At 62.6% G+C, this 15,368-nt stretch overlaps 1 protein-coding gene across 4 annotated transcripts in view; it reads right to left on the minus strand.

Moving 5' to 3' along the window:
• LOC138995598 (carboxyl-terminal PDZ ligand of neuronal nitric oxide synthase protein-like) overlaps positions 1-15,368 on the minus strand; it is a 134,527-nt gene that overhangs the window by 40,475 nt on the left and 78,684 nt on the right. For 3 of the 4 annotated variants that reach the window (XM_070396163.1, XM_070396161.1, XM_070396164.1), the window contains 2 exons: positions 7,813-7,902; positions 4,918-4,991 (listed from right to left, as the gene is read on the minus strand). In XM_070396163.1, the coding sequence (XP_070252264.1) occupies positions 4,918-4,991; positions 7,813-7,902 (164 nt within the window). The remainder of the gene's footprint in view (positions 1-4,917; positions 4,992-7,812; positions 7,903-15,368) is intronic. The other variant, XM_070396162.1, reaches the window with a different exon arrangement.

The following is a 15,368-nucleotide window of genomic DNA, read 5'->3' on the forward strand; positions in this document are numbered from 1 at the left end:
GCTCTTGCCTCCACAGCGCCTCCCACCGAGGCCAGGCCAGCCAAGAACAAGGGGATGAGCAGCAGCGGGAGGGGCCGCACCCTCGCATGCAGGAGGCCGGGCACCTCCTGAGGCAGCTCCCTCCCCGCACAGTGGAACAAGTCACCTCACTTCCCGCCCGTGTCCCAGGGGTCACGCTGCGCTCTCACAGTCCCTGTGTGCTGTCTGTCACCTCCTAGTAGCGCACACATCCGTGCTGTTCTCAGCGAACCTCCTGTGTCACCTCCCCAAAGGCCTGCAGGGCTGCGCTCAGGGCTCAACAGGGCTTGTGTGTAGACCGGTCAGTTGGTTTACTCATCCATCGCTCAGTTCTAAGTAAAGGCCTACAGAATGAATGCACCACCCGGCCGGGAATTCTGCCAGGAGTGAAGAAATGAATTCAATCTACCAAATGTGCACTGAGCACTCCTACGTACCCGACGGTGGGCACGGAGGCTGAGGACTGAGGCTGTTCCCACGAGATCAACTATGGGGCGCGGTTACGGTGTTTTGGCCAGGTTCAAGCCTCGGACTAATGAAAGGACAGGGTCCTCTCATTGCCACGTGCAAGTCCCAGCTGGAGGGCAGGGCCCTCCCAGCACAATCATAGCCAACGGCTGAGGTTGTAAGCTTGAACCTATGGTCCAAACACGTAGCCCCACGTGCCTTGTGATAGAGTTCGGGTGCATGTAGTTAAGTGAGGTTGAAACTCACGAGAATGCTGTAAACAACTTGATCACGCCCCTACTTTGCCTCGTGGCATCTGCTATAAAATAAAGACACGGCTTGTGGGCGCCAGTGCTGTCTCCTCATCAGGGAGCAGCGTCCCACCGAGACCCAGCTTTCATTCTCTTGTCTGTCTTTTCTCAATCCTTTCACCCCCCCACTCAGGGTCACCTTTGGCCATAACAATCAACACAGAAACATAAGGACAACAGACAGCCTTGGGCTCCACAGGAGACCCTGTGGGGTGGGAGGGAGTCAGGGATGTGGGGCTTAAAGTGGACCTGGGAGATGACTGGCGCACCGGCCACTAGACCCAACGCATCCAGCTTCACCCGGGAGCCACAGCGCTGCTCGGGGCCTTGGGCCGAGGGTGTGAGGAACGCATCCTGCCAGCATTCCCACTTTTTCCTGAATTCCACGCATGGCCTCAGGCCTCCGCCACCCCTCTGCGCAGCTGCAGCCTGTCTGACCGGAAAGGAAGCCCCGTGGAGGGGCTCTCAGAGGTAGGCCCACCGCCTGCCCAAGACACAGCGCCTGCACTGGGCAGGGCGGGATGCCTGGATGCCCGGGTGCCGTGGGGACGCTGAGACACCGTCCTACCCAATCCTACTGACCAAGGGCTGCAGCTCCAGATCCAGAGCAACGCCCCCCCCCCCCCCCCCCCCCGTCACCTGGTCACACAGTGGCCCTTCCTCTGGTCCATTACGTGGTCCTTACACCCAGGGTGAGACCAGGCCCTGTGCCAAGTCCCACCCCCATGTGATTCCTGGGGCACCCGGACCATAAAGGCTTCTCCCACACGGGCCTGTCCCCTTCTGTGACCTGAACCCACATGCGAGAGGGTGTATGTGGATAAGAGCATCCGCACAGGATGCCGATGCCATGTGCTCATGAGCCCAGCGCGGCGTCAGGAAGGTGAGGCCGTCTCCCTCCTGCAGTGGGACAGGCGGCAGGCCCGCCGGCTCAAGAGGCGACCCCCTCACGGCCCCAGTCCTACCTGGACTCGATGACCCTCTACGGGCCCATAAACTGTCCTCACACCCACAACTTTGGAAGTATGCACAGCAATGAGTTGTCCTGGGCAGTCTCCCGGGTCTTCCAAGGCCGGTCAGGGCCCTGCCGATGCCGGTGGTGGGGAGAGTGGCCAGGGCAGGACAGCGTTCGCCTCGCACACGGTCCCAGCGAGACTCTCCAGGGCTTTGCCCAAATTCTACATCGATTCCCTTTGTTCATTCAAGACAACGACGCAGCTCAGAGCGAGACACCAGCAAGCGCGGGCCAAGTGGAGGGGCAGGACTGAGCCGTCCCCGCAGCGCCCCTCCCGGGAGGCAGCTAACAGGAGGTTTCTGTGGGGGCCCTGACTGCATCTCCCGCCCTGAGGCCGCAGGGGGCTGAGGGGAGGCCCTCGGATGCTCCGCTTGGCCGCCGGGGGGTCCACTTGCTGCCCTGCTGGCTCACGTCTCCCTTCGGCGGTGCTTTTGGCCCGAAGGCAGGGGTAGGCTCAGTGCCTTGAGCAGGTCAGTGCAGCCAACAAGAGGTTCACGTGCCAAGTGTTTCATGCAGCTTATGAAGCACCTACTATGTGCTATTGGCCTGTCCAGGCCTCGGGCACTGGAGTGCCTAAAACACATGTGTCCCACTTTGGTGGAGTTGTGCTCGGAGCTCCCAGGACAAGTGGCTGCTCTGGCGGCAGGAATGAGGCCACACGTTTCTGTCCCCCACTCTCCCACACCCACTCTCTGTGGTCAGACTGTCACTCTGACGCTCCTGTGCCCCCTGAGGTAAAGCAGCCTCTCCCTGTCACTCGGGGAGCTCTTGCTCCCGGCCAACCACCTCCCCTCGGAGCCTCAGGCCCCGGCCTGCAGGGGACCCGCGACGCGGGAGGCAGCCCCGATTGGGTCTGTGCAGAGCGCCGCCGTCCATCCGAGCGGCTGTGCACTGGCGTGTGGAGGGGGACGAGGAGGAACCTCTTCGCTGCTTTATTTTCAGTAACAAGCCTCAACACTTGGTCATGGTGCGCCTTGTCCTCGGCCACACTCCCCTGGACACTCACCTGAGGCCCCTCAGAGGCAGCAGGCGGTGCTGTGAGGACAAGCAGGGGCCACTCAGGGGCGAAGGGTGCCGTGTGTGCGGGGATGAGGAGGAAGGAGGGGACCCTGTTCTGACCCGGCCGAGCGGAGACCCCTGTGCCCGTCAGGAGGCCCCGAGCCGGCGCAGAGGGCTGTTCAGGAAAGACGAAGTGCGCCGTACCACTCAGGTGGGCGAGAGGAACGGGCAGAAGAGGGGGCACCGCAGAAGGGCCTGGAAGTGAGTCTGGAGGTGAGAACGGGGCATGGTTCCTGCCAAGTGCTGGGCAGCAGGCAGGCTGCGAGGAGGTGCCCTGAGCGGGTGGCAGGGGTGAGGAGGGGTCTCAGGAGAGGGGGAGGACTTGGCTGTGGGGGACGGGGCAGTCTATGGGGAGCGAGCGAGCAACGGGAGAGGACAAGTGAAGGCGGGGCCAGAACACAGAGGTAGGGACACAAAGACATGCGGGGAGGGCAGCTGAGGGGGCACAGGCAGGGACGGGTCAGAGGTCGTGGAGCAGTGGAAGCAGTGGAGGCTCCTCCCACCTCGGCTCGAGGTTTCTCGAGGAGGAGGTGGGGGAGTGGCTCCTGCCCAGAGGAAGGGGTGAGGCTGATGGGAGCGTCACTCCCCAGTGAGGACACGCGCTGAGGGGGGTGGGGGGGGGGGAGTCGCCCAGAGCACAGGAGAAGGGAGGGGTGTGGGCCGGAACGCACCATCCCTTCCAGGTCACGGAGCGGGAAGGAGACAGGCACACGCTGGCACTTCTGGATCCTTCTCGACCTCTGCCGCTTGGTCCCCCCTCTCCCAGATGCAGTGACAAGGAGCAGGGCTGAGCGGGGCTGGGGGTGGCTCGGAGGAGGGTGTGGGGAGGAGCGTCCCGTGTCGGGAGGCCCCCTGAAGGGCAGTGGCTTGTGGAGCGAGAGGCCCTGTGCTCCCCTCCCCTCCGGGACCCTGCCTACAACCCGGGCACAACAGCGTCTAGTTCCAGGTCTCACAAATGCTTGAAATGACACATTTTAACAGCCCTGCACCTCCACCCGAGGAGCTCCCCATCCCTTTATAAAGGGGCCGCCCTCTCCTTCTCGAAAACGTCCCTCCAGCCCACCCCGTGCCTTCGGCTGAAGGGCGAGACCCAGTGTCCTACCAGCGTCCCCGAGTCACTTCCTGTGCGCAGGAGGCACCACCGTCGACACCAAACAGGACAGCAGACCAGAGAGCTCTCTTCTCCCCACGCCCAGGACGGCTCACCCCTCTCCCCACCGCCCCCCCCGCACCCCCCCCCACCCCCAGGCTGCTTGGTGCGATGCCCTTCCCCCTCCGCCAACACACACCCAGCGAATGCGCCCAGTGGCTGGGCCGGGAGCTAGAAACACAAGAGCTGGGCACGTCCCCAGAAGAGCCTCCCAGTCGGTGGCAAAAGTAACAGTAACGTCACGACGATTTCAGCAACATGTGAGCCGCGGGAACCGGGGGCTCCCTGTCCGCGCAGTGCGTGCGGTGATGGCCAGACCCGCCTGCTCACCGCCCGCCCTGGGCCCGTGGGCAGAGACTCTCCCCGCTGACCCGCTGTCCAACGAATCCTGCAGGAACAGCTCACGCCCATCCTGGGGAGGAGACGGGAAGGGGGCGCTGCCCTGGTCCCCGCGAGGGGAGGCTCACGGGGTGCTTCCCTCCTGGGCACCCGCTCCCGGGGCGGGGACGCACGGGGTGGTCACCTGATCTGTGGGAACCACCAGCCTCGCTGTGGACGTGGTTTCTGGGGACACACATGAGATCTGCTTGCCAGTGACCCCAAAGCCCCCGTGCTGAGCCTGAGGGTGGGTGGGAGCAGCCGAGCGAGGGGACCCAGTTCTCTCGCTCTGACCCTCATGCACCGGATTACAAAATTCCAGTAAGACAAACGGACACACGAGGACAAGGCCTCACCGGACCCCCAAGGCGTGGATCAGCCCTGAGCGCACTGAGCGGAAAGACTCCCCTCACCCCGGCAGGCTCTGCTCCTGTGCTGTCTACAGACCCGGGCCCACGGGCGCAGTGGGTGTGTAAACTGTGTGCCCCCCGTGGCGCCAGGAGGGACGGTGGGCGCAGCGGCCACGAGGCAGCGCCTACCTGTAGATGGGGTCTTGCATCACCAGCATCTTGGTCTCGTCCCACGTCCACTCCTTCTTCTGCAACAAGAGAAACTGTACATGAATAAGCCAGCTTGTCCTCAGCCACGGACCAGCGCCCACATCGGGCCCCAGGTGCTCACGGGCCACGTGTGCTCGAGAGCCAGAGTTGACGGCTCCCAAGGACACGTGAGGTCTGTCTCACCCGCCCCACAGGCCCTTCAGGAGGGTCTCTCCAGGTGCAGGGGTGACTCGCAGTCAAGACGCCGCAGAGGCAGGGGCGCACGACGCTGTTGAGTGGCCGGGGACGCAGACCCTCCCTCCTCTCTCAAGGTGAGGGGGGAGCTGGACGCAGCTGGGAGGGACCCTGCAGCTGCCGCAGAGGTGCTCATTGCGCCGTGAACGCAGGTGGCCCTGAGCTGCTTGGGAGCAGCCCAGGAGTGGGACCGGGGGGCGGGGACACCCCAGGTGCGTGTTGTGTGGGGAGCACCCGATGTGTTGGGGAAGCACTGGCTGCCACCCCCACGCAGGGACCAAGCCGCCCCGCCCCAGAGGCAGTGCCATCCAGGCCGCTGGGAGGAACACTCTCTCCCGCGGGTGAGAGTGAGGAGGGAGGTGAGGCCTCGAGGCCAGAGTATCTGCCCTGACGCTGTCAGCACGTGGTCAGCCCCGTGGGTCCCAGAGGCCGTGCACGGGCGCCGCTCAGGCCTGTGGAGACTGGGCCCGCCAGGCACCCGGGCACCAGGAAGAACCACCTCGCAGCAGCTTCACTCACACACGATGCTGTCCACACCTGGCAAGGACCCACACACAGAGAGGCACACACGCACACACACACACACACACACACGCACACGCCACTGCATCCCTGAACGCTGACTCCATACCAACCCAGCCCCCGAGGGTTACGTGCGAGCCTTTGGCATCAAGCCCAGTTCCAGACACTGAGACTCAGCTCAGCTGAGACTCGGTCTGTCCGGAAGCTGCCCTTGGGACAGGCTTCCTTTTTGGCTTTCGGTTCATCCTCACCGGAGGGTATTTTTCCACTGGTTTTTAGAGAGAGTGGAAGGGAGGGGGAGACAAAGAGAGAGACATCGATGTGAGAGAGACACATCGATTGGTTGGGCCAGGGATCGAGCCTGCCACCGAGGTACATGCCTTGACCAGAATCGAACTCAGGACCTTAGCCCGTGGGCTGACGCTCTATCCACTGAGCCACACCAACCAGGGCCTGAAAGGTTTGGACCCACAGGGAGCAAATGTGGGAACAAGGAGACTAAACCATTTTCTAAGAGAGACCCTCCAGAGGCCCAGACCGCCTCCTCACCAGGCTGCACACCGTGCTCGCCAGTCTCTGGGCTGCGCGACCCTGGCCCGCGGCCCCGCAGCCTGGCTCTCTGACCGGACCCCAACGGGGTCACTGGGTCTCATCCCAGGGCACAGGGACAGCCGACGGCCCCGCCCCTCCTGGCCTCTCATCCTATCAACACAGAGGTGGCGTGGGACGCTCAGGTCCCAGGCTGTCACATGGAGCCCAGAGGACAGAGGCTGACCCTGTGAGCGGGCTCCGCCTGTCCAGCGCCGGGAGCAGACAGGCCTGAGCTCCCCTCCCCAGCCAGGCGTCCAAGAACCGAGAACCGGATCTGGGCAGACCTGTTAGATCACCTGCTCCGGGCCAGCGGAGGTGGAGCCCCGGGAGGTACCGGGATGGAGTTTCACAGTGAGTCACAGGCCGCGCCTCCCGGCTCCGCCTTCGCCCACCTGGTGACGGTGACTCCTCTGCGGGTGCTGTGTGCATCGCGGGCAGGAAAGGTGTCCCCACGTAAGAACCAGGGGGCCTCGGTCCCACGGTGGAGGGTCACACAGTCCGACATGTAATGAGCGGTCACAAGCCCTGCAGCTTGTGCGTTTCAAAGGGGTTTGTTCTTCATAAACAGTGAGTCGTGTCCTACTTCTCTCCTATTCACTTCCCAGCTCGCAGCCCAAAACTCTTCCTAGAACCCCAGGAATGTGCAGGGGTGCGAGAGAGCAAGCTTGGCTTCCTGTACGGGAGACCCTCTCAACGCCCGCTGTCCGGGCGACCGGCCCCTCGGCGCAGGGATGGCACGGAGGAGGGCAGCGAAGACGAGTCCTTGGGCTGACGAGACGGCCACCCTGAGCACCCCCTCGGCCCTGGCTGCCCAGGCCGACGCTGCCCACGGCGGGGGTTGCGCTCAGGTGCCTGAGTCCCACGCGCAGGTGGCTCCAGAGGCCCGCGTGGGACTGAGCGATGGCGCCTCCAGCGTCGACGGAAAGACCCTCTCACAGCCAAGCCCCACCCGCCTTTTAGAAACACACCCCCTCCCTCGCCCACCAGCAACCCCAGCCTGTCCCAGACCCACGCCGTCCTCCTCCCACAGCCACACACAAAACAGCCGTGGGTGTCACCACACGAGGAAGGCCTGCTCAGGCCACACCCCTGCCCTGCGGGGCCGCCTGCCTCCCGCACGCTGAGCACGGAGGACCTCGGGGGCTACTTCAGAGGCGGCTGAAGCAGTGGCTGTGATGGGGGACACGCTGCCCCTCGCCCCCCTCCACCCCCCCTCCCGTCGTCCTCCCCGCCGCCCTTGTCCTACCCGCTGAGCTGGCCTGTCCTCACTAGGACATGATCTCTCCCAAGACCCAGGCGCAAAGGCGAAGGTGTCAGTGTGTGCTGGGGCGCGAGGATGACAGGAGAGGACGCCAGCCATCACGACACGGGCTGACCTGCCACGGCATGCCTGACCGGCTCCGCGGGGCGGTCCACCCGCAGGGAAGGGAAGGTTCCATCCAGAGCAGGACCCACAGGAAGGGGCCGGCGCCTCCCCGCCCCCCGCCCCCCCAGCCCCGTCACCAGCTCCTGGCTCAGAGGTCCTACCTTTTTCTTCTTCAGAATCACTTTCACTCCGTCCACTGAAACCATAATGCTCACTTTCTTCTTCTTAATGTTCTTGGCTTTGAACTCGTACTGCAGGAGAGAAGGAACAGAAATGCCGACAATCAGACTCGGACTGGACAGAGGCCCACAGACAGCCTGAGGGACACGGACACTCTGGGTCAGAACAGGGACCCTGAACGGTCACCGGCTCACTGCTCAGCCCTCAGGCAGGACCCCGGATGGACCTAATCATCCTGCCCACGTGGACACTCTCCTGGGAACCCAGAGCCGCCCCTCAGCGACTCCGCCTGCGGTTTTACTGCCGCTTCCGCCAGGCGACTCGGCCTCAGGAAGACCCGAGTGGCCCCGTCTTCCCTTGGGCGGCACACACGAAAGGCTGTGCATGCTGTGACGCTCCAGTTCCATTCCCAAGTCCTCTATCTGCAGGTCTGTCTCCACGTCACCCACAGCCTGTCGGCTGAAGGCCTGGGGCGGAGAGTCTTCAGAAACCTGACCAGCGACGGTCCTGCCTCAACCCCACCCTCTGAGCCCCTCTAAGCACAGCCCAGCGCCCGCACTGCAGACGGCGCGGCCCCACTCCGTCCACAGTTCTGTCACAGTGGCCTACTTCCTACGCTGTGCACACACTCACAACTGGTGGCATCACTCTACATTCTCCTCACTGCACCTCATTCTGAGCACTTACCCATTTTCACCTGGTCCCCACCTTGGTGTCTACCTAACACTCACCTGACCAACTCCATAATCAGACATCTGGGCTACAGATTACAAATAATAAAATGGGCCCCAGAGCCGAGACCTGCACTGCAGCCCACAGGCCCGCCTCCCCGGCCCTCCCAACAGCCAGCACCCAAGCTGGTCAGGGGCCTCTGGCTTGTTGCCTGTGCCTCTAAGACCGAATCATTTCTCGTTAGTGTGTCGATAGGAATGTACCAAATGCCCCACCGAGATGAAAACTTTGAAAATCTCATGAGAAGCCCAAGCCGCCCTGGGCTGTGACTCTCACTGCTGTGGCTTTACAAGCTCAGCTTAGCGCTTCCCACCCTGGCTCCAGTCTATCCCATCCACCCGTCTCTGCTGAACGGGCCAGTGCTTGGTGGTGCCATCGTCTCCTCCACATCCTTCTTCTTCCCCTTCCCTGGCAATGAAGTCCACCAGCAGACAGAAGTGCAATGCTGCGGGCACCGTGCCACCTCCCTGGTCTTAGAAGCAGGTGCCCACAAAGCAGGCCCTCACCCATCTCCATTTCTAGAAGGCCCTGTGGTGACCAACTCTTTGGCCTGTTTGGCCACCTCCCTGCCAGTTCCACTGTCTCTAGGGCCCTTGGTAAATCAAGACCCTCACCGTGGCTGGGCAAGAGGCTGGCCCCCGCCAGCTCCTCGCCCGTGCGCCTGAAACCTTAACTCTTTCTAACTTGGCCAAGTGTTGAAATACCCGCATCGTAAAAACTCAAAATGCAACTAAACGTCCTTTTCGGAACTGGAAGCAACTGGAAGGTGACTGTGCGCACGTGGGGTCTGTGGGAAGCAGGGACCCCCTGGAGAAGCACGACTGGAGGGCGCACCGAGTCCCAGGGACAGCCGCACAGGAGTCCCCTCCTCACAGCTGGGGTGCTAGGCACGGCCTCCGAGTGAAGGGGCCACAGGCGGCCCAAGCAGCCTGGGCTCTCCAGCCGGACACAGCATCTACCCTACCTGCCTGGAGGCCAGGTGTCACCAGCCCTCTCCAACCAGGTTGTGGTTCTGCTGCAAACCACAGACATGGAAGGAAATCGATTTCTGAAACACCCATTGCATTCAAAACCCGTGTATTACAGCCATCACGCCTCCCTGGGGCACCGTGCTCTCTGCTCACGAGGTGAAGGGACCAGAGATGGAGTGAGAGGGAAGCAGAGCCAGGCTCTCGGGACTAGCCCGCCCTCTTCCCAGCCCTGCTGCGCGAGGGGCAGGTGTGCCCGGGAGAAAGCACCTGTGTCCTGCAGGAGAGGAACCGGGTCAGCTCGGCTTTGCTGGGGCTGAAGAACAAGCAGGCGGGGGCGCCACCCTCGGCGGCTCAGGCAGCCTCGCCCTGGAGTCCGTGCCCACAGTCTGCTCTCTCCCCAATGCTGCCAGGCCGACCTCATGCGCCCGCTTGGCCAGGCCGAGCCCCACAGCAAGGACAGACAGAGCCTGCAGGGCTCAACCCGTGGGGACAACACAAGCAAGTCCTGGAACAACGACCAGGAAGACCAAGGCCAAGGGCCTGGTCTGAGCAGCGCCCAGGGCTGCCCTGGAATTGCTGGGCTGCCCAGCGAGGCCGCGAGGGGACGGCTTCAGATTCAGCAGGTGCCAGGAGCGCACAACAGTGAGAACATGGCTGGATGCCAGCGTCCCCCAGCTCCCCAGCTCCTTGTCCTCACCTCCCGGACGCCTCCCAGCCCTGGTGTCTCCGCCCAGCCAGTGCTGGCGACACAGCCCAGGGGCAACTTCACCAGGAAAGCCAGGCCCTCACTGGCCGGGAGAGACTTTCGTGGTCACGGAGCCCCATTCACACCCCCTGCCACTGCTTCCATGGAAACCACATCGCCACACTTTCAAAGGGAGTAGCCACAGGGACCCCGAGGGACAGACCTGCACAAGGCCGCTGGGCCACGCATGCTGGGGACTGGGGACCCACAGGCTGTTTAGGGGCCTTCATTTCTTAGCAGAAAAACACAATCACACGTGCAGAATTTAAAATTACAAATAAATGGGGATACAGGCAAGCGCGGCGTTTCTTTCTGAAGCGTGACCCCTCTGCTTGGTGCAGCCGGACCGCACTCAGGAAGATCACCTGCAGCCCAGTTCACATGCACATCCATGTTCTAACGCTTCTTAACACCCTCTGAAAGCCTCTGACTTCATGGATTCATATGCTGAGAACTTAACATAATTGCAAGTAAATGTGAATGACTTTTGGGCATTCAGCTAAGAAGAAAAACAATCTCAGATGCCGGCAATTCCACAGGAAATGGAAGAACGAGCCGGGCTGTGTGGCTGTGGGGCGAGGGAACCATATTTTTGAAACTGGACACAGCAAAGCAGACGATGAGATAAAACGGGAACAAGACACTTTCACAGCAGCCACGGAACAGCCCCGGGAACGGCCTCGGACACTGGTGGCTCCTTGGTTCCCACCCCCAGAGCCTGTCACCTTGTCTCACGGAGACGCCCACACAGCCCTCACGTGCTTGTCACTCACAGTCTGGCTGCAACTCCAGAAACAGCCCGGGCGCCTTTCTGGATGTGAGAGATTCTCTTCAAAGACTGAACACAGAGCTCAAGTCAGTCCCGCACACCCAGCTCAGGAAGGTGAGAGTCCATGCGTGTGTGCTCGGCCACGTGGGCACAAACCCCAGAGCCCGTCCCAGACGGTGAGACCCTCGGGCCGCCGGTTGTCCCTTCCCGCCCTGAGCCCTGGAGAGACCTAAACCACAAGCCTCACAGCTAAGGGAAGGTCCCACGGGACCACCAAACGTCACCGACACACCCACCCGCCTGGACTCTTCCTTCGTCACTGACCTGTGTCAAACCCAGCAGGCTTTGCACCCCTGGCTCAGCAGCCGTCAGAATGTCATCCCTGTCGGAATGCTGGAACATCAGCCATTGGAACGTCAGCCATCAGCCAGCCCTGCGACAGGTCGGGCAGGCACTACCGTCAGGCTCTCCACGCAGACCATGTGGGCCTGGCCTGTGGGCAGACACGCCTCGAGCTGAGAGTGAGCCGTGGATATCAGACATGGGGACCACTGAGGTGTCCACCTGGAGACACACCAAGGTGGGAACGGAGCTCTGAGGGGAGCAGAGGTGGACTCAGTGGGGAGAGGACAGACCAGGCAGCACCCGATGCCTCCAGCGTCAGGGCTGCACTGAATCAACTCTCCCAGCAGCACCCGCGTCCCACACGGTCCAGGGGGGGGACAGGGAGTCATTCCTGACCACAGAGCACGCAAAAAGCAGGAGATGTGGTCCCTGATCTCACAGGCCAGAGACAAGTGAGAAAGACAGGTGTGTGACCATCCTGGCCCAGCGTTATAAACACTGTGATGAAGGGGACGGAGGGCCAGGGATTGGCAGGGAGACCAGGAAGGGGGCGCAGAGGGCTGGGAGGCTGGGCGCAGTGGCCCCAGACCCATCTGCAGAGCTCACGAGTGCAAACAGCCTGCATTCTGCTTAGGAAACGGGCACGGGTGTGGTCAGAAATGAGGCTGGGAGGCAGCCAGGGACAGTGCACAGCCAGCTCTGAAGTAACCAAAACAAGGCAACCGATCTGGACAGAGCGGAGAACTGGCCTGTCTGAATTCAGATAAAAGAGAGACGGCACGGCCGGGAGAAAATGTGAAGTCAGGACGACAGCCACGGAGACCACGGCAGCACGGGGGCGATGGGGCTCCGGGCCCCCACCACCTGCCACGCCCGCACCAGACAGGAACCCCGCTTCTTCCTGCCCATGAGCCTCCTCTGGCTGATCTTATAGGAGGATCCCCACAGAGAAGCCACGCCCACTGCCCTCCGTGCCCCCTGGCTTTGGGTAAGTTCCCGTCAGCTCCTTCCGAAAGTCCCCTCCAACCAGAGGCTCTGTGGCACCTGTCGTGGCAGAGGCCTGAGCTGAGTTGGCATCATCTCAGTGACCCCTGCCCTCCAGCGGGCCCTTCACCCCTGGGACCTAAGATCCCTGACCGACGGCTGGGAAAGGCTGAACGAGAGCCAGCTTCCCCGTCACGGGCTCTGGGGTGAGAAGAGAACTGAATGGCGGAAGGACCATGGAGAGCGGGCTCCCACGTCAGCCACAGTCACAGCTGCTTTGCCCGCCGCCAGGCGACAGGCGACACAGCCAAGGCCTCAGCGCAGGCCAACGCACAAGGGACCCAAGGCCCCAGGAGAAACGGCTCTGCCTTTGGAAACGAGAGACACTGTCATCCCATGAAAAAGCTGTTTGTCTCCATGTGTATGAGCAGGACGGGCCCACAGAAGGCGAGGCCACCTGGCAGGATGGGGTGAGCCATGTGGCCCCGAGAGATGTCGCTTCACACGCTCCGGTTGGAGAGCAGTGAGTCCGTCGCCCCCACATCAGCCTGGTCGTCTGGCCAGCCGCCAACCACCCGAGGCTCCGGGGAGCGCGAGTGGAACGAAGACCGTTTGGGAGAACACGACCGTGAGAAGACGAAGGTCATCCGGAGGCCAGGCAGGAAGAGCCTCAGGACAGCAGAGCCGCACGCCCGACGCTCACGCTGGCCGGGCCACGCCGGCTGCCCGTCCTCACCTCCGGCCCGGTCCTCTCCACGCTCCTCCACCCTGTCTCCCCCTGGCGTCTGCCCAGTGGCCCCACAGGAAGGAAGTGCTGGCATGGTCTGCGTCCCTGTTTAGGAGGTGACATCCACGCAGTGACCTTGACGCTGCAGAAGTCCTTCTCCTCAGGGGCAACCTGACCTGCTCGCCACCCGAGGCACTCCTCCCCCTGTTAGGGGAGTGTTGTCTGGGGAGCACATGGGGGGAGGAGTTTGTTGGGGGAGCACATGGGGGGAGGAGTGTTATCAGTGGAGCATGTCAGGGGGAGGGTGTTATGGGGGAGCATGTCGGGGGAGGAGTGTTATGGGGGGAGCATTCGGGGGAGGAAGTGTTATGGGGGAGCATGTCGGGGGAGGAGTGTTATGGGGGAGCACATGGGGGGAGGAGTCTTATGGGGGAGCACGTGGGGGGAGGAGTGTTATGGGGGAGCACATGGGGGGAGGAGTGTTATGGGGAGAGCATGTGGGGGAGGAGTGTTATGGGGGAGCATGTCGGGGGGAGGAGTGTTATGGGGGAGCATGTGGGGGAGGAGTGTTATGGGGGAGCATGTGGGGGAGGAGTGTTATGGGGGAGCACGTGGGGGGAGGAGTGTTATGGGGAGAGCATGTGGGGGAGGAGTGTTATGGGGGAGCATGTCGGGGGGAGGAGTGTTATGGGGGAGCATGTGGGGGAGGAGTGTTATGGGGGAGCATGTGGGGGAGGAGTGTTATGGGGGAGCATGTCGGGGGAGGAGTGTTATGGGGGAGCACGTGGGGGGAGGAGTGTTATGGGGGAGCACGTGGGGGGAGGAGTGTTATGGGGGAGCATGTGGGGGAGGAGTGTTATGGGGGAGCATGTCGGGGGAGGAGTGTTATAGGGGAGCATGTCGGGGGAGGGGTGTTATGGGGGAGCATGTCGGGGGAGGAGTGTTATGGGGGAGCACATGGGGGGAGGAGTCTTATGGGGGAGCACGTGGGGGGAGGAGTGTTATGGGGGAGCACATGGGGGGAGGAGTGTTATGGGGGGAGCATGTGGGGGAGGAGTGTTATGGGGGAGCATGTGGGGGGGGAGTGTTATGGGGGAGCATGTCGGGGGAGGAGTGTTATGGGGGAGCATGTGGGGGGAGGAGTGTTATGGGGGAGCACATGGGGGGAGGAGTGTTATGGGGGAGCATGTGGGGGAGGAGTGTTATGGGGGAGCATGTGGGGGAGGAGTGTTATGGGGGAGCATGTGGGGGAGGAGTGTTATAGGGGAGCATGTCAGGGGGAGGAGTGTTATGGGGGGAGCATGTCGGGGAGGAGTGTTATGGGGGGAGCATGTCGGGGAGGAGTGCTATCTGGGGAGCATGTCGGGGGAGGAGTGTTATGGGGGAGCATGTCGAGGGGAGGAGTGTTATGGGGGGAGCATGTCGAGGGGAGGAGTGTTATGGGGGAGCATGTCGAGGGGAGGAGTATTATGGGGGAGCATGTCGGGGGAGGAGTGTTATGGGGGGATCATGTCGGGGGGAGGAGTGTTATGGGGGAGCATGTCGGGGGAGGAGTGTTATGGGGGAGCATGTCGGGGGGAGGGGTGTTATCGGGGGAGCATGTCGGGGGGGAGGAGTGTTATGGGGGGAGCATGTCAGGGGGAGGAGTGTTATCGGGGGAGCATGTCGGGGGAGGAGTGTTATGGGGGAGCATGTCGGGGGAGGAGTGTTATCGGGGGAGCATGTCGGGGGGAGGAGTGTTATGGGGGAGCATGTCGGGGGGAGGAGTGTTATGGGGGAGCATGTCGGGGGGAGGAGTGTTATGGGGGGAGCATGTCGGGGGAGGAGTGTTATGGGGGAGCATGTCGGGGGGAGGAGTGTTATGGGGGAGCATGTCGGGGGGAGGAGTATTATGGGGGAGCATGTCGGGGGGAGGAGTGTTATGGGGGGAGCATGTGGGAGGGAGGAGTGTTATGGGGGAGCATGTCGAGGGGAGGAGTGTTATGGGGGGAGCATGTCGGGGGAGGGGTGTTTTCGGGGAGCATGTCGGGGGGAGGAGGGTTATGGGGGAGCATGTCGGGGGGAGGAGTGCTATCTGGGGAGCATGTCGGGGGGAGGAGTGTTATGGGGGAGCATGTCGGGGGGAGGAGTGTTATGGGGGAGCATGTCGGGGGGAGGAGTGTTATGGGGGGAGCATGTGGGGGAGGAGTGCTATCTGGGGAGCATGTCGGGGGGAGGAGTGTTATAGGGGAGCATGTCGAGGGGAGGAGTGTTATGGGGGGAGC

Source organism: Myotis yumanensis, unplaced genomic scaffold (genome assembly GCF_028538775.1).
Source record: "Myotis yumanensis isolate MYYU_CA2020_CCGP unplaced genomic scaffold, mMyoYum1.0.hap1 SCAF_17, whole genome shotgun sequence".
NCBI classification, from domain to species: domain Eukaryota; kingdom Metazoa; phylum Chordata; class Mammalia; order Chiroptera; family Vespertilionidae; genus Myotis; species Myotis yumanensis.